Genomic DNA, 25,538 nt, shown 5'->3' on the forward strand with positions numbered 1-25,538 from the left:
GAGAGCTCTCTCCATTCCTTACACTAACTTTAAAATGAAATAGCAAGCCATACTGGACTGAGAACAGTCCCTGCTACAACTCCATTTGACACCTCTGCCCAATCTGACAGTCCAACCCTTATTAATTACAGCACAGGGTTTCTTTTGAGTCAACTGTATATTTTGACGCTCCATCTAATGCATGTTCCTGTAGCTTACCAAATGGAGTTATACTAACTTTGCTGCCAAACTAGCTCACAGAGAGAAGCAGTGATGTTGGCATGACATGCATTGAATGTGCTTTTGCCTAGCACTTCTCCATGTTAAATTGAAATTCAACTCCACTAGAAGTTATTTGGAGCAAAACTTTTGGTTCCCCTTTTAATAACAAGGAGTCAAGTAAGAATAAAGTCTAGGATTCAGCAACATGGGAATTTCATGCCTACCTCTTGCTTTTACCTTGAGGTCTTCTACAAAACCTGAAACCAGTGCCAAATCCACTTCTGTTCCTACTCCTGGGCTTGCAATCCCAATTCCCCCTGCATCCCAATTCCTTGCAATCCCATTTCATAGAATCATAGAATGGTTTGGGTTGGAAGGGACCTTAAAGATCATCTAGTTCCAACCCCCCTGCTGCGGGCAGGGACACCCTCCACTAGACCACGTTGTCCAAAGCCTCATCCAACCTGGTCTTAAACAGCAAAGCATCCCAGCATAGTTGTAACAGTTGTACTGGGGATTTAGGTCCCCAGTAACTCTCCTCTTCTGCCTGAAGAAAGCTTTTGTGTAGATGAAGCTTAGCCTGCTTAGGTACTGCACTTATATGAACTCTTCATTATGTTGATGTTTTTGAGTGGCCCACAACTGGAATTAGTTATCACAGAAAACACAAATGTTATTGTACCAATTGCATTAACTCATTTAATGAAAAACCTACACAAAAAGAGGCAAGAGTCCCCAAGGTAGAAACAGAAAGATCTCTATTTGTCTCACCCCAAAGCTTGGCCCCAGTTCAGCTTGCTACCAACTGCACCACTCCATGTTTATAGCCTCCTTCAGCCTTTCCCCTTTGTCTTGCAACGCCTTATACCCTTCTTACCACTTACACATGCAAACAGCTTGCACTGTCAACAGCTTTAAAATTATTGGAAAACTGTTTGCAAAAAGAGTACATTGGCCTGTCCATCTGCCGTCTGTGGAAACCTGGCAACGAAGTCTCCCGTCTTAAGGAATTTCCTCTACTCTCATGTCTTTAAACCTCAGCAGTACAAGATATTCCTCCATCACTCACAAAGTGACAACTCATTATTAGAACAGATCTGCACAGGAATCTTAGAACTCATGTAGTGCAGAGTATGTTCTTGTCTCTCCTCCCGTACGTGACAAGACAGAAATAAGAGATGGCACCAGGACTCTGAACCCAGAGTCAGACCTAGAGGTGAAGGTTACATCTAGGGATGAAAACCAGGAAGGATCCCCTCATCTCTCCCTTACCCTCACCAACATTCGTATCTGCACAAGTTTCCACTGCTCCTAGGGCCAGATATCCAGCATAATTAAAAGTAAATAAATTACTGCATTGATAACAAAAGAGATGGCACTCTGCATACCAGGCATTATCTGACCACTCAAGTATTCTCCTGGAAGAAATTCAACAAGTTCTTCCTCAAGGAACCATCCCATTCGACACTGTTTTACAGCAACATTAAGTCCACACATTGCATAACTAAGCCCTTAAAAAGTGATGGGGGAGAAGCTGTAATTTCATAAGCGTTATGCTCAAAAATGAAACACAAACAGCTTCTTAAATGAGCAATAGCCTTGCAAATCCAGTGAAAGAAAGAAGATACTCTTCATTGCCGCCCCTTCCAACTGTAGGCATTTCCTATTCAAGGTCAGAAGCCTCATTTCCTATTCCTGATTAAAAAAAAAAAAAAATCAAGTTGTTACAGCAGCAAGGAAGCTCAGATACAGCTTCAGTGGGTGGTTTTAATTCTTCTTCCACTGTGATCTACAATTCAGGCATCAAAACAGTGCACACCAATTAGGAGCTCTTCCTCTCATTTAGCACATCCATATGTGACTGGTAGCATGGTATGCACTTCAAAAATTGTTAACTTTTGTAATAAACATAACCCCACCCTTCCTCCACCACCTGTCACAGGAACTTCTGTAGAAGACAGAAATAGGGTGGAGTTTTTCAGGATAATGTTTTTCATGATTTTGGTACTGACTACATTTGCAGGACTGACATCATAAGGTGTCACATCCTCCTTTCCAGCATGCTCTACATTCAGTCTAAAGTCCTTGGACAATTGATGGCTTAATGAACTCCTCCAACCTTCTGGCTATTTTGATATGACTCTTAATAATAGCAACAATCTGGTCTGTTTACACTAAATTGCTTCTTCAAGGTCATCCCTCCTCTATTCTTAATGGACCACCAACATCAACTCATCCCACAAAGGGATAGAACATTCCACAAAGGCAGGTGGCAAAAACTAGCAGCCATCAGAAGCTAGAATCTCCAGATTTCAAGACTGGAAATCAAAGGATCCAGCCTTCTCACAACCCAACCACCCGTGAAAGTAGCAAATACGCCATGTGGGATATCTCCCCAAGTTGTGAACACCCATCTTAGCTATCCCATCATTATACATTTCTCAATTGCTCCAAAAGGACAGGAGTACATTTTGCACAACTCATGCTAGGACAGCCTCTATGAACAGGTTTTCAGGGAGATCATCCTGCAATCTGTGGCTTACCAAAATAAATATTTAAAAGAAAAAAAGTGTCATGTCCATCTTGTTCATTGACTGCCCTCTGAGCTGACAACTGTCCACCTCAGGATTAGAGTTTAGCATGGACTAGTGATCTTCTAGTCAGAAGCATTTCTAAACCTGATGAAAGCAAGACTATCTCTGCATTTCTTAGGCAATTCTTCTGTTGCAAGATTTCATCACAGTTTGGGAAGTTCGACAAGATCAAATACATTAAAAAAAACAAAACAAAAAAAAACCCCAACCCCACCACAAACAAAAAACATGAGGGCAGGATATGGCCCTCAAGGATTTGAGGAAAAAAAAAAAGAAAAAAAGGGTGAGCAGAGGAGGAAGAGTAAAGAAGTCAGCTGTCCTTTGAAATCCGCTCCAATTCCTAAGCACATTTAGAAGTTCAGAGTGTAGATTTATTATCCCAGAGGCTGTAATAACACGAGTCTTACATATGGGAAAAGCCAACTCCATTCTAACAGCCTCAAGCAAATAAAAGGTACATTATTATGAAGATGCACGGGAAATAAGTGATAATTTTGAGAGGAAAAAAGGTCTGCTGTTTCCACCCCCACTCTGAACTCTGCTGTGAGCCTAGAAAGAGAGTTTGAGAGAGCACTGTGTCCCCTTGGCTGACCTCCTCACCAGCAGTGTCCTGAAAATTTTGCTCATCTACTCCTCTGATCAACATATTATAACTCCCTAATGAAAGCAATTTCTTTCTGCAGACCTTTTCCTAGTTATCTGTTTTGCTGAGTGCTTCAAGATTACTACCCTTTATGTTCTTTACAGGATCATAAGTATTCAAAGCAGGATTTGATGAAACCAGCCTTGCCAATGGCAACTCCAGTCACCGATTGACAATATTTTTTACAACAGTTGCCTGTAATGTAGCCCAGCTTATCAGCACTTACCTGCTCTGTCACTGAAGCAGATAAAAAGAACCTCAAGAGACTCCCACCTTCAAGGCAGAACCAACCCATGCCATCTCCAACACACAAAAATTAAGACCCTGCCCAATTTCATAGATCATCTATTCTAATAATTCACAGTTTTTTGGTCTTTCCAGCCATTCCAGGATCATGATGGCTGCTCAACTTGTTTTCATACACTAAGGACAGTTGCACAGAAGATGAAGGTGAAACCTCTTTAGGAAGCAGCAGCAACACTGGCAGAGATACAGAAGAGCCATACCTTGCCACTAGCGTCTGTTCTGTGTCATGGCAGAACCTGCTTTACTGCAGCAGGTTCAAGCCAGCTACCCAGGACTTCCTCTTCAACTTTAACCTTCAGCTGCACTCCACCACTTCCCAGAAAACATGCCTATCAATTAGTGATATCAGCACCTATGGACAGGTCAAAGTTGTTAAAGACACCCCACACGCTTGTCTTTCTTGACAGCCATTGGCAGAATCCTGCCAGCATGGTGAAGACAATCCAGGCAGAGTAGCTACACACAGAGCTTCGCAGCCTGGTCCTGTGTTAGCCCTACCTAAGGTAAGGTTATGGTTGCTCCTGATTAGAAATAAGGCAAGTTAATAGGAAAGCCATTAACTATAAACAGGTGGGTCTGTCACTTGTGAATTAAAAAATACACAGCTAAATGAAACAGAAGGCATTCAGTATATTTGGGAAAGCAAACAAATAGCTTATAAAAATAATAAAGATTCTCTACATACCACAGTAATTGGATGGGAGCTAAAAAGATTGAGGCACTGTAACAGTACAGCATACAGTTTTTCTAATTATGTTAGATAACATCTGCAGATATTTAGCACTCCAAATATTTTGACATTAGGTGCTGAATAAAATTCTCCCTGTTCAGATTAAAAATGTCCAAAAAAATGAAACTACTCAGATGCTGGAATGCAGTGTCAAAGTCTTTGGAAATCCGACAGGAGATTTTTTTTGTTGTTTTTTTTTCTTTTGACTGTGTATCAAAAGAGAAGATGTACATTTACAAATTGTTCAAGTAGTCACACAACACTGATGCCAGAAAGCACTCTCAGCAGGCTGCATATTCTTCCAACAGTGACCACACACTCCAGGAACTCCTCAGAAAATTTGATCAAGGGTGACACACATGTTATGCCTCAAGCCAGAGGTTGCTGAATGGTCAGTATGGTGATGGGAATAGATAGGAATTGCGTGACACATAGTAGTTTGGGAAACTTCTGGTGGACCTTCTGCCTTGTATTGAAGAAGCCACCAGAAACACAAGCAGGAAGAGGCATAACATATGGAGGAGCAGGAGGCGTATGCTATGGAAGAAAATATCAGGGTAGATACTATCCAACACCTGTGTACTATAGGTACACAAACACCATTACTCAGAAGGCTGCTTTCATGCATCAGCAATTCCATCAAGGGCAATCAACATGGTTTGATGTTTTTTCAAGAAATATTTTTGAAGGTAGGTTTACAGAGTTAGTTATTATATTTTACTACCTACTTACTAATTGCATTACTAACTAGATAATTATTAGGAAATTCAGGTTGCACGTAGTCTATAAGTGAATTACGTGAATACATGTTATCATATCTAAAACATTAAACTTCAGAATGAGAGGATATTTTTAGAAGCAAGTTTGCTATGTGGAACCAAATGTTAGACTTTGAAACAAAGGTCTCAAAATGACAGCAAAGTCACATTTCACTACAGAATTACTGAGCCAGTCTCTAGTAGGGAACTACATATGTGCAAGGCTCTGTGCTAGATCCAAACTTGAAAGGAAGGTACCTCAGTCTGCCACACATTCGCAGCATAGAACTGCGCTGCTAAGCACAGATCCCCGAGATAAACACCTCTGGGAGAATTTCACTGTTTAAAGAGAAGCTTTTGCTTTATGACAGGAGTTGGACTCTGCTGAAGTGGGAAAATGTCGCTGTACTAGGCTTTAGCAGCAATAGGAACAAATAGTACAATGCTTCTCTTGACACCCACTTACATTTTCTCTAGTTTTTAAGGACAAGATGAAAAATGCTCAGTGGCAAAGAGCTCTGCTACTTGCTGTATGTGATATACAGACTTAACGCCCTTACTTCCAAACAGTGGCAATGAGGAAGAGGGAGAAACAAGAAGGAACTGAAGTACTCGACAAAAGAAAAAGACTCACTGTGATACTATGGGAAATGTTAGTCCATAATCTTCACATTGTATTTTCACATAGATTGACAGTTTATGTTTAGTGGTTCACAGGGGAGCAAACCAAGACCTGGAGAAGTGAGGTCCCATCAACATCACTTTGAATACCCTTCCTTCTAGAGCACTTTAATGGGCTTTCAGACTTTCAGGTCTCTAGTTTTGATGTTCATTCTCATGGCCTCATCAAATTTTGTATCATAATTGCATTTGCTAGCTTAAGATTTTCCTGGCAGCGTTGATCTGCATCTCTCCTGAGACCAAGAAACTTTGTGAACTAGCAGTAAAAAAGAAGAGGGTTTTTGCACTCCGTCAAACAGAGAAGAAAGTCCTCATTTTCTTGCTGTTTTGAAAACTGTAAACACACAGGAATCTAAGAGGTTTGAAGAATATCAAGATGACAAGATGCAAACAATAGTTATTAAAAGTAGATGAAAATATTCTAAGAACTGAAATGAGGGGGTGAGAGGGGGAAAAGGGAAGTTCTCAAATTAAACCATTACTTGAACAAGGCTACTCAAATTTCCTATCCTACTTGTCTTCTTAAAGAAAAAAAAAAAAAGTAAGCTTGGAATCACAATGGCATCACTTTAGAGGTGCCAAGGTTACTCTTGGAGCTGCTTCTTGCCCAAACAGCTAAGCTGTCTACCATCAATCTGCTTCTGGGGTAAAGAGGATACTGGCTACTATCCCAAATTCAAGCGATACAAACAAACAAGAAATCTATATTAGATTTGTAAAGTGAAATAAGACCTTGCGTAGCTGGAGAGCTAGGGCAGTGCTGCGCCCCTGAACTTGCTAGGGACACTTTTCCTCTCCCAAGAGATTGCACTTGCCTTTGAACTTTCAGCCATATAGAAAAAAAGGCTGAGTTGAAATGTCAGCATCATCTTGGATTCAAATCAATCAGCTTGATGCATGATTGCAATAGCTAAACCACTTCACCTCTGCACTGCCCTCATCCATATGGTCTTTATATCAGCAGTCAGCAGACTGGGTGGCTCAGTGGATTCATTTCCTGTCCTAGGCTTGGGCTCCAGTTTAAACAAACCAAAAAACCTCCTGAAACTGGAAAATAAAAATTAGCATCTACTGACAGTTAAATTCACCAGACTTGTTTGCATCAAGTCTCTTTCTCCATCCAAGACGGTTGCAAGAAACCTTTCAGGAAGCTCTGGTACAACTGATGATTTTTAACTATCTACTCAACTAGCTGGTTCCGTTCTACAAAACCAATAAAGGAATTGGAGACCTTTCAATTGTTGACATACCTTTGGGTGAGGAGAAAGCAATGAAGGGAAGAGGGGAGAGCCCCAAGCAATGTCAACTTAAAAAAGGAAACAGATTGGGAGCAGCCATCCCCACCTCAGTAAATTAATAACCCACTGAGTAGCAAAAACTCCACCCACTTCTAGAGCTGGGCTTCCTCCAGACGATGCTGCTCTTTATCAGCTACAGTGCAAGAGTTAAATTCCCAAGATAATTTAACTCTAAACAATGTGCAGCCTTCAGCATTAATGTAGGTGCCTGCCAGCTGGTGACAATTAAGTGGTTACTTTCTCAAGCTAAACTTACTAGCTAAGGGTTGAGACACTCTGTATTATTAATCGATTGCATTTAACAGCTTGATCTAAGAGTGCAGTATGTTACTGTGGAAGGAGAGTTTTCTCATTGAAGGTGTGTTACAGCAAGCCAGTCTCAGAGTCTGTCATACTTTGAGGGTAGACAACCACACGGGATGTCTTTGCAAAAGAAAAGCTGACTTGCCATTTGGGAGATAACAAGAAAGTATGCATGTTGGAAATAGCTGCAGTGCAGCCCTTGAATGATATCAAGTTCTTTGACTTGGTTTCCTTGATTCGCCCTCCCACCATCCTATCTTCCCCCATAAAATGCTAAAAGAAATAAATTTAAAAGGGGCAAGGAAAGCCTCATAAAAGGACAGCTAGTAAAAACAATCCATCTTCCAGATAGCCTGCAGTGGCTCCCCCAAAGACACTACCCCAGAACAGCACAAAAGAGGAGCAAATATCAACCCTGGCCACTGGAGATTAAAGGAGGAATCAATAGACAGGATCTCTCAAGCCTCAAGATACAAAAAACCACCAGTCTGAAAGGACCCCACACCCATAACCATGCACATGCAACTCCCAAAACTGCTCTGTGTGCTTGATCAATCCCTTATCTCCTGGCCTACTCTGTCCTACTCATGAAAATGCAACCTTACTATTTATTCCAGGGCCCACTGGGAAAGAAAACTTTTTTAATTCAGCCTCTGGAAACAGGAGACAGCTTGAAGTGGAAGCTCAGAGCCATTGTAGTTGCCATTCTGCTGACATAGAGAACAATAGTGACTGTCGGAAAACTAGAGCATTTGCAACACAGCAAACAGACAAGTTAAAAATAGTGCAGGTCCAATCTGCCTTCAGTTGTACCTACCTCACATCAACTTCACAAGCACCAGCTGCACACACAAATGAAATGAAATATTGAGGAGAAATCTAACTAATACTAAAAAAAGATTAAAACATTTTGAGGTTCTACCCTGCTAATTCGCTGTGGCTTCATAACTGCGCTGTTTTTGTTTTGTTTCAGTTTAGTTTCCTGTTTTCTTTTGTCTGCTGTTTCCAGGAAGGACCCACACAGATGTAAGCATCCTACCCTCTCAGAAGAATCAAATTTATAGTAGGAGAGAGTGCAAAAAGGAAAGAGTACAAGAGGTTTTATATCACATTGCCAAGGCACCCTAAAAAAACTCCTTTCAGCCTCTTTTACTTACAATTCCAAGGGACACTAACATTAAGAATTAACATAAGGAGCAAATAAATACTTCAATTTTGAAATTGATGTCTCTGGACAGCTTGAGGGGCTGTGCATACCACTAGTGCCAATACTGCTGCTAGAAATTAAGTAGCACAACCCTGCTGTACTAGAGAGGGGTCTTTTTTTTTTTCTTCCTTCTTTCAAGAATATGGGACTGTCAGTAGTGCCAGATGTTTTCGGGAGAAAAAAAAATTAAAAAAATCTCACAGATGAAAGTGAGGGCTTGCTACTGGCTTTCTACTCACACTCCGCAGACCTTATCCAAGCCCAAAAGAACAGTTCCACCTTGAAAACTGACTGCATAAAATTGTCACCTCGTTCCACAGACCTGCTCCTGTGAGATTGCTGCTGACTTTCTCAAACAAGCTTATGTTGGCTTTTTTATTTCCACTGAACTCTGCTGAGACAGATCTGGCACTGCGGGAGGGAGCTGGATTCTCTCCTTTACACCAGCAGCACCACTAAGCTGTAATTACTCACACCTGTCCAAACCTACAGGCACGAACGGACTGCACACACAAGCTTCTCGGGTCCCCGGTCAGATCCTTGGCCAGGCCGAGCTGCAGCTACTTTGGAAATAAGTTTGCCACAATCCTTAGTATCCCTCTCCCCTGCAGTGACAGGTAAAAAAAAAAAAAAAAATCAAGCTGCACACAACAGCTTCTCTTTCCCAGGCTCACTTCTTTTAGCAGCACGCTAAAAAGCAAAGCTCTCTCCTGCAGACAGCAATTTAGGGTAGCTTTGCCACTTTTTAAGACTTTTCTTGAGCTTCTGGGATGCTATTGTTTTCTCAGCAGCCTGAAGCCAGCTGCTGTCTGCAACCATCATTCTTTGACTGTAACGAGACAACTTCCTAATTGGAGATTTGCCTGAGTTGTGTGATTAGCACAAAGATATCACAGCACAAAAAACGAGGTGCAGCTACAAACAGCAGTCTTAGAGCTGTTGGGCAGCCCCAACAACCCTTCACCAGCCACAGAGGCAGGCTGTGTTGACCTGATGCAAATGAACGGAAAACCCAAGGCCTAGTTTCTCTCCCATTCATAAGCCATGAACAGTCATGACACAGATTAAACAGATGCCTTAGTATCTAAACCAAAAACTCAATCAAGAAACAGGACTTGTTCAAAGCCCCAGAAGCAGCAGTTAAAGCAGAAAATGTTAGGAAGGGAAATGCAAAACATGCCCTTTTTGTCCATCACAATGAGAAAGGGAAAAGACTTTCCTTTCTTCTAGCTCTGGAAAGAGCCCCGTGTTTTCCTCTGTGTGAAAGATCAGATGCCAAACCCAGACCTGTGTTTTTACATGCACTGTGCAACCTGAATCTTGTACCAGTAAGTCAGGGCCAGGTGGGAAGGGGAATCAAAGGTGCCTAACGTAATTCAAAGCTCTCTGGGAACACATACTGTTTGTGTCCAGATCTTACAGGCATAGCTCTTGCAAGCAGCCATCCAAGGAGTAGCTTTCATCAGCTACAGCAATTGATGGTGATAGCAGTGGGATGTTGAGAAGATGACACTGACATGGAGACAGCACATTTTCTGAAGCAATGCGGACACCAAGCATGAGCACATCAATAAACAGGTCATCCCTGAGTACCCATTTCTTCATTTCTTGCCCCATCCTTGTTCAGGCTTCTTTACAGACATTCAGTATGGCCTGTTTTCCAAGACCATCTTTCAGGGCTTGTGTATGAGCATTCAGATAATGATTGGGAGTGAAGAGACTAGGTGATTTCTTCCTCTTATTTGCACAGAGCAAAGCAAGGAACAAAGCCCAACTCAGCCCAGCCAGTTCATGCACACATCCCCTCGCTGCACTGTAAGGATAGATGCATTGCTGGATAACTTACCCTCTTCACAGTTGCTCCCCATGAAGCCAGGACAGCACCTCCACTCCAGCGTGGTCACTGTTCGGTATGACATTTTGTATGTGGGCCTGATGAGAGTCCTGTAACTAACACAAACAAGAAGTCAGTAGAATGCACTTAGCTACTCAAAGGTGGTGTTGCTACTAATTCATAGCACATCTCCCTGCCTGGATATATCCCCAGAACCCCCAGCCACCACCAGCTGCAGAAAAAGGAGATGCACATAATAACAGAGCAAGGGTTTACTGCAGCATAGAACTGATTCAACAACCCTTATTTTTCTCCTTAAGCCCTCACACTCTTCGGCTCTTCCCCACACCTCTCCCCCAAATAACACCAGTATGCTTTGTGGAGGTCTCATTGCTATCAATCTGTTGCAAGCAGCAGAGATGATGACTTGTGTTTCCCTCACTCTACCTCCATGTGGATTTCTCACTCAGATCTGGGGTGTATCAACACATCAGCATGAAAAAGATCATCATGACACAACACTACATCAGTGATCTGCGTGGAGTCTGTTTTCCAGCTAGCTGACCTGTGCTTCAGTTTTCCCCATCTGAACTAGGGTTACATTATTCCTCACCACACTCGAGGCTCTGCAGGACACATTTGTTAGCTCTGTGCAGCACACAGCACTCCCAGGGTCCAAGTTAAAGCACAAGCACTGCCATGCCCCACTGGAAACTAGAGGGTTACCTGCAGACACAAACAAACCTGCACTGGGCACCAGTGATTCTGAACTCAACGCAAAAAGAGACAGTTGCATAAATGTCAGCTTTTCTTTTAAAACAGCAGCCCTTCAAAGTTGGCAAATCAGAGTTTTCCCAGCATACAGCCAGAAAAGTCACTGCTGCTATTCATGAAGCTGAAAGCAAACACAGAAGTCATACTCTACAAGCTCCCCTCAAAATTCCTCCCCTTATTTAACAGCCAAAGGAATCTGGCACGCACAGGGAGAGGCTGAAGCTTTGGGATTACAGTGTTGCAGGCTGCAGCTTTAGGCTTCTCTATTAAGGCCAGGCAGACACAAACCCCAAGCACCCGGGTGTCCTCTGGGAAGAGCCTCCTCTCGCAGTGCCGAGAGCCGCCAAGAGACGGAGCGCTGCCTCAGCCTGCTCCGCCTGCAGCTCTGCCCCGGGCTCAACCAGGCACAAGGCCAAAACAGAGATAGAAACTGCATGAATCTCATCCAAAACCCCTCCAACAGGTAGCAGGGCAAAGGTGTACATCCAGAATGGCACTGCAGCAACATTGATAGTTACTCTGCAGAGCAGTAACAAAGGCTTGCCAGGAGAGGCTGCCCATGTATGTCTTTGAAAGAAGGCAGCATTTAGTCATGGTTAACAGTCTTTGGGAAACTAGTGTGTCAGTAAGCTGTTGCTGACTATTTATGCCAGCTGCCAAACACAGAAACCAACTTCTATTGCCACCAGAGAGGAGGGCCACACAAGCTTCCTCCTGAGCACATGGCCGCCTGCACTTGGAAAGGCATCACCCACGGATGTGAGAGCAACACTGTCTCCCGAGAACATTATGTCCTCACCCTCTGAGCTGCCATAAAGCATGCCAGTTGCTGCTAACACCGACAGCTGTGATCCAGGTACTTGTCTGATATGGCCTGGACAGAGCCAGCTCGTCCCACCTAGTTCTTTGTGTTTCTGCATGCAATGGTATTCAGGAATTCGCAGTCACGACTGAGTTTGAGGACTTGGCATCACGTCGATGGAGGTAGACCTTCAGTGCTTTTTCACAGAGATACCTAAGGCACGAAGACTTCAAGTGTCTTACTGAGGGTGTCTCAGAACAGCTCAGGCAAAGTTCAGGAACTGAACCCAAGTCTCCTGACTCCCAGTCCTGGCATTGGACTTGAGACATCTTTCCACACGTAAGCCCTAAACCATCAGTCAGAAGTTCATGACTTTGTCGCTAACACTGCAGCTGGATTTGACCTTGAGATGAAAGTCTCCAGCCCTGTTACCAGTGTCCGGAGCCAGCTAGTCTCCAACCACACCATGATTTTAAAACCATGTTTCTGCCAACACCAAGATGTTAAAGCTCTCTCAAACTTCATTATGAAGTGTGGAGAGTGGCTTGAGCCAGACTGGAATCTTGGCAGCAGTTCTGCGTCGGGGAAGTAGCTATAGTTTAATCCTCAAATGAGTGAGGACTTCTCAGGGCATGACAAAAGTGGAGCTCAGCTGTCACAGCCTACCACCCACCCTGAGTTTCCTGGAAGGGTCCTGACATGTGTAGCTCTGTTCAGCATTGTGCAGTCAGGCATGCAACGTAGTCCCAGCTTGCTAGCTCTGATTTGATCTAAAGTTGCTCTGTTCTTCATAACATCATTTTTCTTCAATCATGTGACATGGCACTGAGGTCTGTTGTTACATATATCATCACGTCATGCAGATTGCTGACTGCTTTTCCAGGAGGGAAGCTGTGCTAAAGGAGTTTTCTTTGCATCACCGCTGTGTGATACCCAAAGTGTTATAAACGAAGAAGAGGAGAAAACACGGGAAAAGGAGAGGAAAAGATACCTGTTAAAGATCAGAAGCCTCGGAACAAAAATGTTCTGCAACAGGCAGAAAAAGGAATTGGTAGCAGAATAGGAAAGCCTTTCCCTTGGATGTCACCCAAGCCACAAACACTGGCATAGAAATCTGCAAAACCACAGTAAGGGAAGAGGTTAGGATGAGCCACAACCTGCACCTCTTTGCTTCCCAGACAGCCAAAGGATGTGCTCAGCATACACAGTCCTTCAGCAGAAGGCTTCCACGCACTTCACAGAGAAGCAAGCTACCAGAACCTGCTACTCTACTGCAAGAGGTGTCATTTCCCAACATGTTTGCTGAGGCACACAGCAAGGTCCCAGGGAGGGGGGGGGTGACACTGAGTGAAGGACCCAGAAAACTCAGCTAGTGGCCACTACTGTTACTAGATAAGATCAAACACCCAGCTATCCTTGGAGACTGCCTCAGTGTCAGACAAGCTACAGAAGCTCATCCACATGCAATTATCATTTGGGAAACAGAATCTCTTGCTTGTGTCTAAGTGACTGCCCAGAAAGTGGTAATTTGGGGAGGGAGCACAAGATGTGTGATTAACTGATTTGGGGGTATGAAGCTAGAAATACTGGAGAGGTCAGGACACACTGAGGGATGGCAGCCAACAAGTCTCACGCCTCAGCACACAAGGATATGTTCCCGCTGGTCTCAAGGAAGTGTCACTGAACACAACAGCCAGACATGACACAAGAAAGGGAAAGAATGTCACATTCTTGGATCGGACTCTCAAAACCCAGGTCAAAGAGAAAGGAGTGATCTCTGCCATGACCCAAGCAGGACAGCCTGTCACACACAGGAAATACCTTCCCCCTTTGTGGAATTCCCCTGCCCTTTGACACTTACAAACAAAGCTGTTTGTACACGAAGACCACATGAGAGGGAAGGCGTGAAACTCATTTCCACATCACAAGAGATGGTTTTGTTAGTGCGATTCATTCACCCATTGCAATTTGTGCCCGAGGAGACCTCAGCAACCTTCAGAGTCTTCTATTCATTTTTATTCCAGTTCCAGGTTGAAAGTTTCAACATCACTTACTGGTGGATTTCGGGATAACAAGAGGAATGAAAAGTTCTTTCGGACTGGCAAAGAATCTGGAAACCAAAGAATCCAAGCCTTCTTTTACCTACTACTGCCATGGCAATGAAGTCACATATCAACCCAGTGGGTCCAACCCTGTACATCCAACTGGTGTATTGCCTTTCAAACAGGGACAATTCATCTTCTAAATAAGAAGTGCTACCTCTGCATTAAAAGAGGATCAGAACAAAGCTCATGGTAGTTCCTCTAATTTTTGGTACCCATGGCCTGATTTACAGACATGCCAAGAATCTAAAATTCCCCACAGAAAGCCAGGGTGTTCTGAAATCAAATTTCAAATATGTCAGGTTAAGTAACTGAATCTTGAAGTACCTGGCTGCCCTGGAAAGAAGGGAGGTTGGAAAGAGCTGAGGAAGTACTGACATGAAAAATAATATTCTATGAGTGTACCCAGAGAGTCCATTGCTCAGAGAAGCTATCAAGAACATATTTGGTAGCCAACACCACCCTCCCCAGACAGACCATTATAACTATCCTCCTAAAGCCTGCTAGAGACCGATTACATCAGGGAGCTTCTCTGTGGAATACAGACAAGACAACATCACCTCAAACCACTGCCACAGCTGACACAGGAGTACCTTTGCCATCACATTTGCACTACAAGCACGACAGATCACACTGCAAATCAGACCTGTGCTCTTTTTTTTTCCTTGCAGCCCCAGCACTTCCAGCTTCCTCAGCACAAAGGCAGCAGTTCCCCGGGGCAGAATGTAACCAGAGGAGTTTCAAAAATGCTCCTGCAGACATTGGACAAAAAACAAAACCTGCAGCTGCAGGAGTGTTGGAGGCCATTGTGCGTGTCCTGGTTTGCCAAAGGGGAGGAAGATGATTCTTTTCTGAGCATCTCTGGTTTGCACAACGTAACAAGAGCCTAAAACCCAGAAAACAAACTTATACACCTCCCATCACAAGTTGTACAGAGCAATACTTTACAGTCTCTCAGGCCCAAGAAAAAAAAAGACGACAAAGGACGGAGACAGATGTTTCTATGCCACCGGAGTAATCATCAGCTCCTGTTTTATTAATAATTAGATCTAAGTGCTATTGCAGAGCAGCACTGCGCTTCCGTACCTGCAAGGGGGAAGAGTGCCCAGACAGCATGTCTGAGCAAGATCAAAAGGCCTTCAGTTAGCAGCCTAAGGACACCTGCGCCTGTGCACAATTTACGAAGCAGATGGTCATCCACCTGTGCCCAGCCAGCAGCACACAGCCATCCACACTGTTCCCAAACTTGAGAACATGCCTTTGCTACGCTTCAAACACCTTACGCACCCAGAGCCTCTAACTACCCTGTTCGCAAGGGCACTGTTCATCCTACATTTATATCCTGTATGCGCATGGCGGAGCAGGCATCTTTTTCCAAGCATATGAGTCTACATCTTGGAGAGAAATAAGGGAATTAAACACATGAAAGAGTTCATGTGTAATAGGACTTCAAATAGCAATCCTAATGCCCTGGAATAAGCTCTGGGATTTATTATTCAATTGACTGGAAAGAAAGAGAGAAGGATTTCCCTGTGGCATTACTACTTCTGAAACTGAGGAGAAACATCAGCTACATGCCAATCTCTTGGGTGACAAATCCCCAACTTCTCTTACTGACCCTGTAGCAATAGGGTGTTCAAAAGCAGAGAAGACCGAAAAGGATGAGCCTGCAGAATTCCTTCTTTGTTATTCTGCAAATTAGCTTGTAAAATCCCTCCGGGAGCAAAAATGTGCTCAGTTTAAATGAAAACAACAAAAAAGAAAATCCAACATTCAAAAACACCAAACAGCAAAATGATCTATGCAAGATGTGAAGACTGCTCATGCTAAAAATGTCATCAAAAGCACATAGCATTTATGATAAGCCAAACCAGCTAGAATACTGAAAGGAAAAAAAAAACATGCAATGACTGGCAGTTGGAAAGGGCATTATAGCACAGATTTGCTGTGTTGCAAGAATGCTCTCCCCTTCCATCTCTCCCATCTTTGAGCGATATTTGAAGCTGACAGATGAGTAACTTCATGTTTGGGGTTTCAATGGCCCTTGTTAAAGTACAGAGACCAGGTAAGCCCATCCCTGTACAAGCCAGCTATGGGTTTCCAGGGGAAATCTCCAGATTCCCTGAAGCCAGAAAGTTCTGCTGAGACAGGATGCTCAAAGGCTAGAGTGAAACAGCTATGTGACCATTAAGTACAGCAAAAGATAGCCAGATAAAACATCACATAACCTTGCTAGGAACATTCATTTTTCTAGGATGAAACAAGCAGGAGAGGAGTCAGAACACCCTGCCACAATCTGAAGCAGCATACTTCCAGAGATAAGATAGGGATTTTCACAGCAACAACAGTTTGAAGCTGAAAATGTTTGTCTTCTGAAGGCTGTAGCAGTGCATGATCTGTCAGGCTGTTCACCACATTCACTTACCTCCTGAGATACTGTATTACTGACCACACAGTCATACACAAATACTCAAAATTAGGCTGATTTTGGCCAAGTAGGGTATAGCAAGAAGTTGTCCTATTGTCAAAGTCATAAAGCACAGTAAGACAAAACAAGTACTGTTCTCATCTTATAGGTGAGGTGGCATCGCTTGACTGAGGCACAGGAAATCACAGAAGCTCCAGTCACTGAATGCAGGTCTCAAATCCTTGCCTCTGATGGCCTGTGAGACCACCCTTCTGTGTGAGCCTCGAGGAGCACAGTGTCCTAAGCATGACAGGACTGTGCATTAGCCTGCAGATGCAAAATGATTGCTCAGGAGAAGGGTTACAATTCAGATGCCTGGGTTTACTGGGAGCTGGGTGCAACCATCCAGGCAGCAGAGATCCAGAGATTAGGTTGCCATTGAAACACCAAGCTAGAGACTTTATCCCTTCCTTCACACAGATAAATGGCATGCGATTTTTGTAAGTACACTAGGAGCTTCAGCCAGACTGCTGGAAAGTTGCCTGTTCACTTCATAGTGTGACAAAGCAAAGGCATATACTATGGCATGCAGAAGCTGAAGCCTTCACTACACAAATGGAGAGAGTTCAAGAGTAGATCTGCTGAGGGAGAGTCTCCAGCCAAGACTGCTCCAAAGCAACTCAGCACCCAAGCTAAATAAAGAGTCTGGAGTGGAGGGCAAGAACAGAGCAGCTCATCCCATCCCAGCCAAGATGACGACACTCCTGCAGAAGAAGCACAGCTGCCAGCTTCTCAAGAGCAAGTGAACAGACAGCAAGGACATCACACAACTGAAGCTGCTAGGCTAGGGATCTTACAGATACTCCTCTGTCAAAGGCTTGACCCTGAGCTGCAGTTTGTGCAATAAGGAAAAAGAAACATAACACGAATGAATGGGAGACAGGAAATGGATTAAATCCTCGTCTGGCTACACTGATGTCTGCTTGTAAGCAGTCTCTCTCTAACAGAAAGCCCCTCTCAGCTGTCACCACGAGGTTGAGAGATGCCTTTTTTTTTTGGCTCGTGTCCCGTTTGCTAGTGAACAGCCCGATAATGGGAAAGCTCTCCCAGATACAGTTGACTCCCTGTAAACAAGGGGATGAAAACAGTTTGTTTCAAGTTGCAGCTGGGAGAAATACTATAAAGCCAAAATAATGCCAATGGTTTACTGATGTTTTGCATTGCTTACAGACAAGCGTAATGCCCCATGAATCTGGCTGCGCTCCCACTTCAAGCACAGGCACTAGAAATCCCACTACAGAAGAACAGGGCCTGGAGTAAGACTGACGTTGTCAGAAGCTATAGACTGCCTGGAAAAGACAGAGATGCTGGTACAGAGAAGGTAAGGAGGAAAGAGAAACAACATTGTTTGATGGGTATGAAGCATTGGCCCTGTGGAACATGATTGCTGGACCTGTTATGTAGAGCAGAGTCAAGCAAGCGTTCATTAAGGATCACAGACAAAATAGAGAAGCTCCTTCATATTACAGGAACACGCTCAAGGACTGGTGACCTAGAGAAGGTGTTTAGTGACAAGATATTCTTTGCTTCCCCTTCCATGAAGCTAGCATAAGCCCTCTCCTGTGCTTTACAAAGTGTTGGAACAGGACACGATCAGATTTCATACTAGTCACACTGCTCTTCCCTGTTGATGGCATCGACTGAAGATATCCTTACTTAGGATGTCCCCCAAGAGATGAGTCCCTTGACCTCCCAAGGTATCAGGGCTTGCAGCATTTCTGGACTTCAATCCTGCAGTAGCAGGATTAGATGAAACATGGGTAGAGGTGTCCTTTCCTGTGAGAGCCATGGTGGCAAAGGAGCAATCCCATGGGCTCAAGTTCTGTCATGCCACATCCATAATTCTTTTTGGGAGAACTGAGTTTTAAACACAAAAGAGGTAATATTTACCCTAACCACAGAGCAGTTGTCTTCACCCTGCACCACAGACAGCATGCTCATTGCAAGAAAAAACTGATTCCTGAGAAAACCAGGACAGCTCCCAAGCAAACAGCAGTGTCACCCAAAGCTTTTAGACATGCAAAGATAGTTTTGGAGGTTTGGGTTGTTTGTTTTTTTTGTATTTTTTTTTTTATTTGTTTTGAAAAAGCAGGTACAGAATCACTCTCAAACCACTGGGTGGGGGGAGAAAAAAAAAAAAAAGTAGGGCACCTGACTTTTCTGTTCATCTTCTGTAAGAATTTTCAGAGACCTGTCGAAGGAAGTTGTGCAGCACAGGGGCTGGTATAAGCTTAGAAGCCCCTTCAAAGCCTGTTTCTTCAAAGAAAAATAAAGAAAACAAGTTATAACTTGCAAGGAACTGCACTAGCAATTGAGGTACTGAATAGAAGAGGGACTCAACTGCCTTGTGACTTTGGGGACTGTCTGTCTCATTGCTACCCTTGGAAGTTTTCATCTGAAAACAGGAGATAGGATTCACCTGAATTAGGAGAAAGATTGGCATTTCCTAAAGAGACAATATTCATTTTGGTAAAAGAGGTCCTTAAAAAATATTTTAAAACCTCAGCTTGACTCTGAGACACATCCCTAGGTGCTGGCAACATAACATTGATAGGCTGCCATGTAAGCCCAGGAATGAGACCTCAACCATACAACATGACTCAGGGTTACCAAATGTTGCCCACAGTAGTTACATGTCACAAGATCCATCATTTTCAGTGGCTATTTTTCATTCTGTTATCAGAAGTCAGATGTACTGCTGAAAACAAGCAACCACTTCTAAAAGATGCGTGGGGTGGGGATAACTTACCCAGCAACCCACTCAACTCTCAGGACCTCAGTGACTTCAGCGTTGTTCCTACTTGTTCTTGGGGCTCTCCCTTCCGTACAGTGGCATTTCCTTGGAAGGGTGCCATTAGCTTCGCTTGTGTTACCTCCCACTTGCTAAGGGAACAGAGCATTAGTGTCTGTCCTCCCATATCTTCAGGTAGGTTTCTTCATGGTGATCATCTTCCAGAAACAGGTCCTGTCAGCTGAGCTTTCACCACCTTAGATCTTAAATGTCAATAACCCCAGCTTCTTTTGATGATATTTTCACATAGAAAGAAAAATTGAGAAGTCTGCTGCCATTCTGCATTGTCTCCAAACAATTGGACTCGTCAGACAAATGAACCAAACTACATTTGAAACTGAAAACGTTCCATGAATAACAATTTTCACAACAGCACACACTACTCCTAAAGCCTCTGGGTTAACAATGTAAGAACCAATATATATGAGTAACTGCAGGAGCCCACAAAAAGGATTTTTACTAGTAACATGATCAATTGTGTAGTACTTATGAAACTACAGTTAACAAAGAAAAATAAGCAAGATTTTTGGCAATTTTAGGAGACAAGGTGAAAGCTCACAAGTTTCTAATGACAATTATGTGCATAAAAAGTCTGGGAAATTAAAAAGCTTCAACAGAAGTTTGGCCATGACAGTGTAAAATATTAAGTGTTTCAACCACAGCCTTGCATAAAACAAGACTAAAGAGACACCAAAGCAGATATATTACAAGTGAAAAAACTTAGACTGACCACTGGCCAAGTAGAAACTGGAGATCCAACTGTGGTAAGTGCCACATAGAAAATGTGAATTCCAGATGAAGAGTCACAAGAACAGATTGGGAAGGTGGATTTCCGAGCATTTGAGTAGTTCAACCACATTCTGGCTAGGTTATCAACTACAAGAGGACCTCAATCAGTGCCCTGTGGGTGAATTGGTAACTATAACAAAATGGCTAAGTTTTGTGAGCTGAATTATGTGCTTGTCTACATTGGGAATTGTTATAGAAGCTAGGTGCAAATTTAGACCACAATGGGTTTTTTTGCACCAATTCCCACGCGGGTGGGTAACGCTATTCTGCTCTAAGAATACCTTTCAGAGAAGGCAAAGCTCAACAATACAAAGACACTTTGCATACTGAAAGGCAGTAGCTGAGGATAGCTATTTCATATCTTGGTGGTTTGTCTGGGTTTTTTTCTTAAATGTAGGTGGGTTCCAGGACTGTAAATGATTGAAAGGCAAAACAGGCTCAGGGCAAGTTTTTGACAAGTCACTGTCTCTAAGCTTTGTTTCTCATTTGGGGAGAGTGGATGTTGTGCTTTCATGCATGTCTCTAAAAGATATTGAGATGCAAGAGTAAGAGGTGCTGTAAGGAAATTTTGCTCTGAAAGGTACAGGTCGCATCACCTTCATCCATCACCAGCCACAAGGATTTTGATCACAGCTTTCCAGTATACGTGATATTACCCTTAAAGACCTGAGTGTGATGATTCGATACCAACAAGCCACACAGTGCCATTAATCCAGCATCCCTGCTAACCCTGTTCAGTCACACTGCACTCCGTTGGACTTGACTTTTATTTAGCTTCATGCCTGACTACCAGCAGCCTCCTGTGCTGAGAAGTACAAACTGACATTACAACCTAATAAGCTAAACTGTTTCACATAGCTTGTCCCTACTACTACGTTTACCTTCATGTGTAAGTACTCTGCAGCTAACACCAGTGGCATTCTTTAGTTACACCACCACAAAGAAGGATGTCAGCATCTGACCCATTGATCTCAACTCTCTATGCAGTACTTAAAAGCTAAACAATTTAATGCGAAGTGCAGGAAAATTTGGGCAACATGAGACATGAAGATTTTTACCTCACTAAGTTGGCACAAGGTCCTGGCCACCGGCAGCTCTGATAAACTCGCTGGATCACTGTTTCTGACCCATTCTGCACTTGGCAGGAAACTGTCCGTGTAACTGTATAGTGACACCAATGCCTGTAGAGAGAAAGGACACTGTTAGCCCCAATAACACAGCAAGCTGAACCAACATATATCAGACTGCAGTAAAAACACACCAAGTATCTGGGGGTGGGGTTGTTTCTTCTGCCAGCCATAGCTAGCCTAACTCGCAGTCTTCATTTCTCACCCCGCCCTCTCCTCCCAATAGCTGCAGAAAGATTCCCTGCTTCTGCCAACATGAACCACGAGAGATCCAGTAATGCCTCTTGCTAGGTCCTCAGAGGCCAGAGTTTTATAGTACATAATTTAGTTCTGTTAGTTATCATAAACAATAGGGCTTTAGAGAGAAAAAAAAAAAAAAAAAGAAAAGAAAAGTGTTCCAAATCTCCTGATAGTCAGTTCCCATTGTACTGGTCTTAATTTCACCCTGCTCATTATGGTATCATTCCCCAGCCTCCTACCATTCCGAACAACATCCGAGTTGGAAAACTCAGCTTTTTGGTGTGGTGGAGCTCATTGTCAGCAGGGCTCAAACAAGCTGGGTACCAAACAAGTCTATTACTGTCCTGGTGAGGTTACAGTCTAAAAATGAGCAAGAAAAAATGCAGGGGAGGGAGGAACTAGTGTCTTATGCTGTCTCATTAAAAAAAAAAACAAGAGTGAGAGAGACCTCCTCACTGCAAGGTGTACAAGATGACAGGCACTGCAGCGTCAGCCCTGGGAATGAGGACCCATTGATCCTTTTCCACCTTCTCTGAAAAAGATCTTTCTAGGTTCAGTATCGTGCTTCGGGGGGGGGGGGGGAAGGATACTTTCATTTTCCCCTTGCAAGCATCTTTCATGTTTGCCAAATACTAGTTCACATTTTTGCTTTCATACCTCGGTGTAGTTAACAGGTTTGAGAGCCACTTTCCTGCTGATTGGGGATTAGAACTGGGGTCACTAATTGAAAGCGGACACACCAGCTTGTGCTCCAAAACATATAAAGTGCTTCTGTAAGCATTCCCTGCACATGCAGAAGAGTCCTGGCTCTTCATCCCCCAAGCTTGCATACCAAAAATCAAACTGCTTGCACAGTGGAAACAGGCACCTGTACACCCCCTCCTCCTTCCCTAACCCACCTTCCCCATGGCAGTTTAATTTTTCCATTATTTGCCATTTATAGCATTTGTTTCTTTTTGTTTCCTTTTTAGATTCCCCTCCAATCTCCGCAGGAGGCTCCCTGCTCTGTGGATAATTCTCATTTCCATGAATAGGAGGTACACGTGCCAGCGGCTGAGCCGAGAGCTGCAGACCACAATGGCCAAGCTGGGGCCAATGGGCTACTCACTGAACCTTCAGCTACAGCCAGACGGGTGAGCTGGGGCACCCGGAGAGAGGGTGGCTTTCTACCCACTGCTGTTGAGGCAGAGTCATGCAGCTTTCCCTGCAGACACTGCTCCTGCACACTGTAAACCCGCTTGCAATTCCTCATCAGGAAGCATGGACTGCAATCACATCTCAGGTGAACCTAGGCTGGCAGGGAGGTTTTAGAGAACTACTTCTCTCAGATTTATTGAGGATCTGTGGTGTATATATAGGGATTGAACACTCTAGTACCCAAATGTCTCTACTAACATCTACATCATAGAACCAAAGGGCAAAACGGGGGGAAAATATAAGATTAATGAAGCTTAAGATCACATGATGATAGCAGATCCTTTAACAGGCTCAACAACTTCTGCACAAAGTTTAGGGACCAAAACCAGAAGAAACAAAGACAGGAGCTAAAGAGTGGAAATGTGATAATTCAAAGCAAAGATTTCTTTTAAATTTCACATGTACACATAGTGCAACTGGCCATTTTGTCTCTTCAAGCCTTAGTCACGGGGTTTGTTCAGACAGGTATTACTGGATAAGATCTCCTCATGCCATGGGAACAGCCAGTTGAGCATGGAAGGAAAAGCAGCCAGGAGAAAGGGCAAGTACCAGAGGGGTTGGAGAAACCATAGCTCTGCATTATTTACCTTGAGCATGTTTTTAGCACAGTGCTTAAAGCCATCAGAAGGACAACACTTCTGCACAAGCCTCAGGGCAAGAGCATTTCATGTCAGGCAAAACAAACTGCACATATACAGAACCTGACAGAATAATGGTAGAAGCATATGTCCTAAAATTACAAAACCCAAAACTTCTCATTAACACGCAATGAGGAAAGGAGTTGGTCCCACCACAGGAGAGGAATGAAGCAGTAGCACACATGCTAGCAACATGTAACAGAGCATGAAGGGACATGAATACTAACAAATTCAGAATAAAGTTACTGAACATTTTAAAATAGAACATATTTTCAAGGACTCAAGTGCCTCCCCTCATGTTAAGACCATTTTTCTGGTTTGTCAATGATAAACAAACATTTGATTTATTTGGATATATGTGCTATGCTTTAACTGTTGTGTAGCTTGTGTGTTTGTCCCTCTGGCCTTTTGTCATCCCAGAGTCATCTAGGAAGAAGCACTGTTTCCATGTTGTGGAGCTGGATTATCCTACACTCTAATACTGATTTTGGTGGGCTTCTGAGACAACCTGTCCCACCTTCGTGGGTACACACAAAGCACTTTTGTCAGATTAAAAAAAAATAAATTCAACTGCACTCTGAGCAAAACCCTCCATATCTGATGCTGAAACTAGAGCGCTTCATATTCCTGAAGGCCAGTGAGGTGGGAAGGTGAACAAAGACAAACACCACAACACACCCCAGCACAATGCAGAAGAGAAAGGCAGGCATTGGAGGCTAACTCCACAATTGCCAGAGAGCATCTGGCAGCTTATCTGCTCTGCTTAATGTATAACGTGTATAATGGCAGCTCCAAATCGCAACTCCTAAGGAGAAACTGGAAACTGTTACGCTCTTTAGCTTTCCCTTGCATAGACCCAGATTTAACATCATCTTGCTCCTTCAAGGATTATTTTCAACCAACTTGGGAGTCTACCACTACGTTTGTGGATTTGGAGCTAAACAGGTGGCACTGTGCAGGCTGCCTCTGTCAAAAACTGCAAGAAAGGTTGATTGTTTTAAGCTACCTACAAAGCTGGTTTTGCCAGGGCTTTCATGCAGTGGGTGCTGCCGGCATGCACACAGATTTTCTTTCCAAACTAGTCCAAAACTTCTGTGGTCAGAGTAGGTCTCTTGCACCTTTGCTCTACCTGGTCCTTAGAATAAGCTATTTAGGTACATGTATCCCCTCGCAAGGAATTTGGCAATCAAATCATCATTTCTGCCTTGGAAAAAGCCTTTCTTAGAAGTGAGACGTGCTGGATGGACCTTATTACAACCTAGTGACACAGCCTTAGGCAGCAGTTGGAGGTAAAGGCTGCTCCCACACTGCAGAAGCCTGCTCATCCGTGGGGGGAGAAACCCAACACTTTCCCAAGTTCATTTCTTCAGATGACCTGTTCAGGAACATGTTATAAAAGGAAGCAGTCATTACAGCAAGCGAGAAGCTCCCCTGAGGCTCTCCATTCATTGCCTTCCTTGCCTGAAGCCATCACCTGGGTTTGCCAGGCTGAACAGGACCGATAGCCCGTGGCAAAACAACAGATCCTTCGCTCAAATCAAGGGACAACCTTCCACCTTCCTCAGCAGGAGCACTGAGAGTGCAGTGACAAAGTACCACTGCACTTGTCACCTCAATGCTCTGTCTTCTCTAAAGCAGAACCTGCATGGATCACGAGGGCAAAAAATGGTCATACCCCAAAGATATTCTGATAATCTGACACAAACACAGATTTCTCTAACTTCTCTCCTTACCAACAGAGGGAAGAGTTTGGTTATACGGGTACCCACCCAGGAGTGAAAAGTACATTTCCATTTACAAAACATCACACACCTGGCTTCCCATAAATAGCATAATTTTCCTACAAATGCAACTTTTAGGTGTTTGGTTTTTACTGTGGCTTAGAAGCAGGTGAGACAGAAAGACAGGAACATAGCTGATCATAAGTTGCATTAGGGTATATAGCTTGGGACTCACTGTAGGTATAATAGCACAGTGACTACAACAGAAAGACGACAGACAAACAAAACCACTCCAAGATTTCTCTTTGCAAGCCAAAAGTCAGCAAGAACAGTCT

General features: G+C 43.5%; 1 protein-coding gene across 9 annotated transcripts in view; it reads right to left on the reverse strand.

Moving 5' to 3' along the window:
- The window catches only part of COL26A1 (collagen type XXVI alpha 1 chain), a 197,182-nt gene that overhangs the window by 132,630 nt on the left and 39,014 nt on the right, over positions 1 to 25,538 (reverse strand). For 8 of the 9 annotated variants that reach the window (XM_075771407.1, XM_075771405.1, XM_075771406.1 and 5 more), the window contains 2 exons: positions 21,339 to 21,461; positions 10,568 to 10,671 (listed from right to left, as the gene is read on the reverse strand). In XM_075771407.1, coding sequence (XP_075627522.1) covers positions 10,568 to 10,671; positions 21,339 to 21,461 — 227 coding nt within the window. The remainder of the gene's footprint in view (positions 1 to 10,567; positions 10,672 to 21,338; positions 21,462 to 25,538) is intronic. The other variant, XM_075771401.1, reaches the window with a different exon arrangement.

This window comes from Balearica regulorum, chromosome 19 (genome assembly GCF_011004875.1).
Source record: "Balearica regulorum gibbericeps isolate bBalReg1 chromosome 19, bBalReg1.pri, whole genome shotgun sequence".
Taxonomy (NCBI): domain Eukaryota; kingdom Metazoa; phylum Chordata; class Aves; order Gruiformes; family Gruidae; genus Balearica; species Balearica regulorum.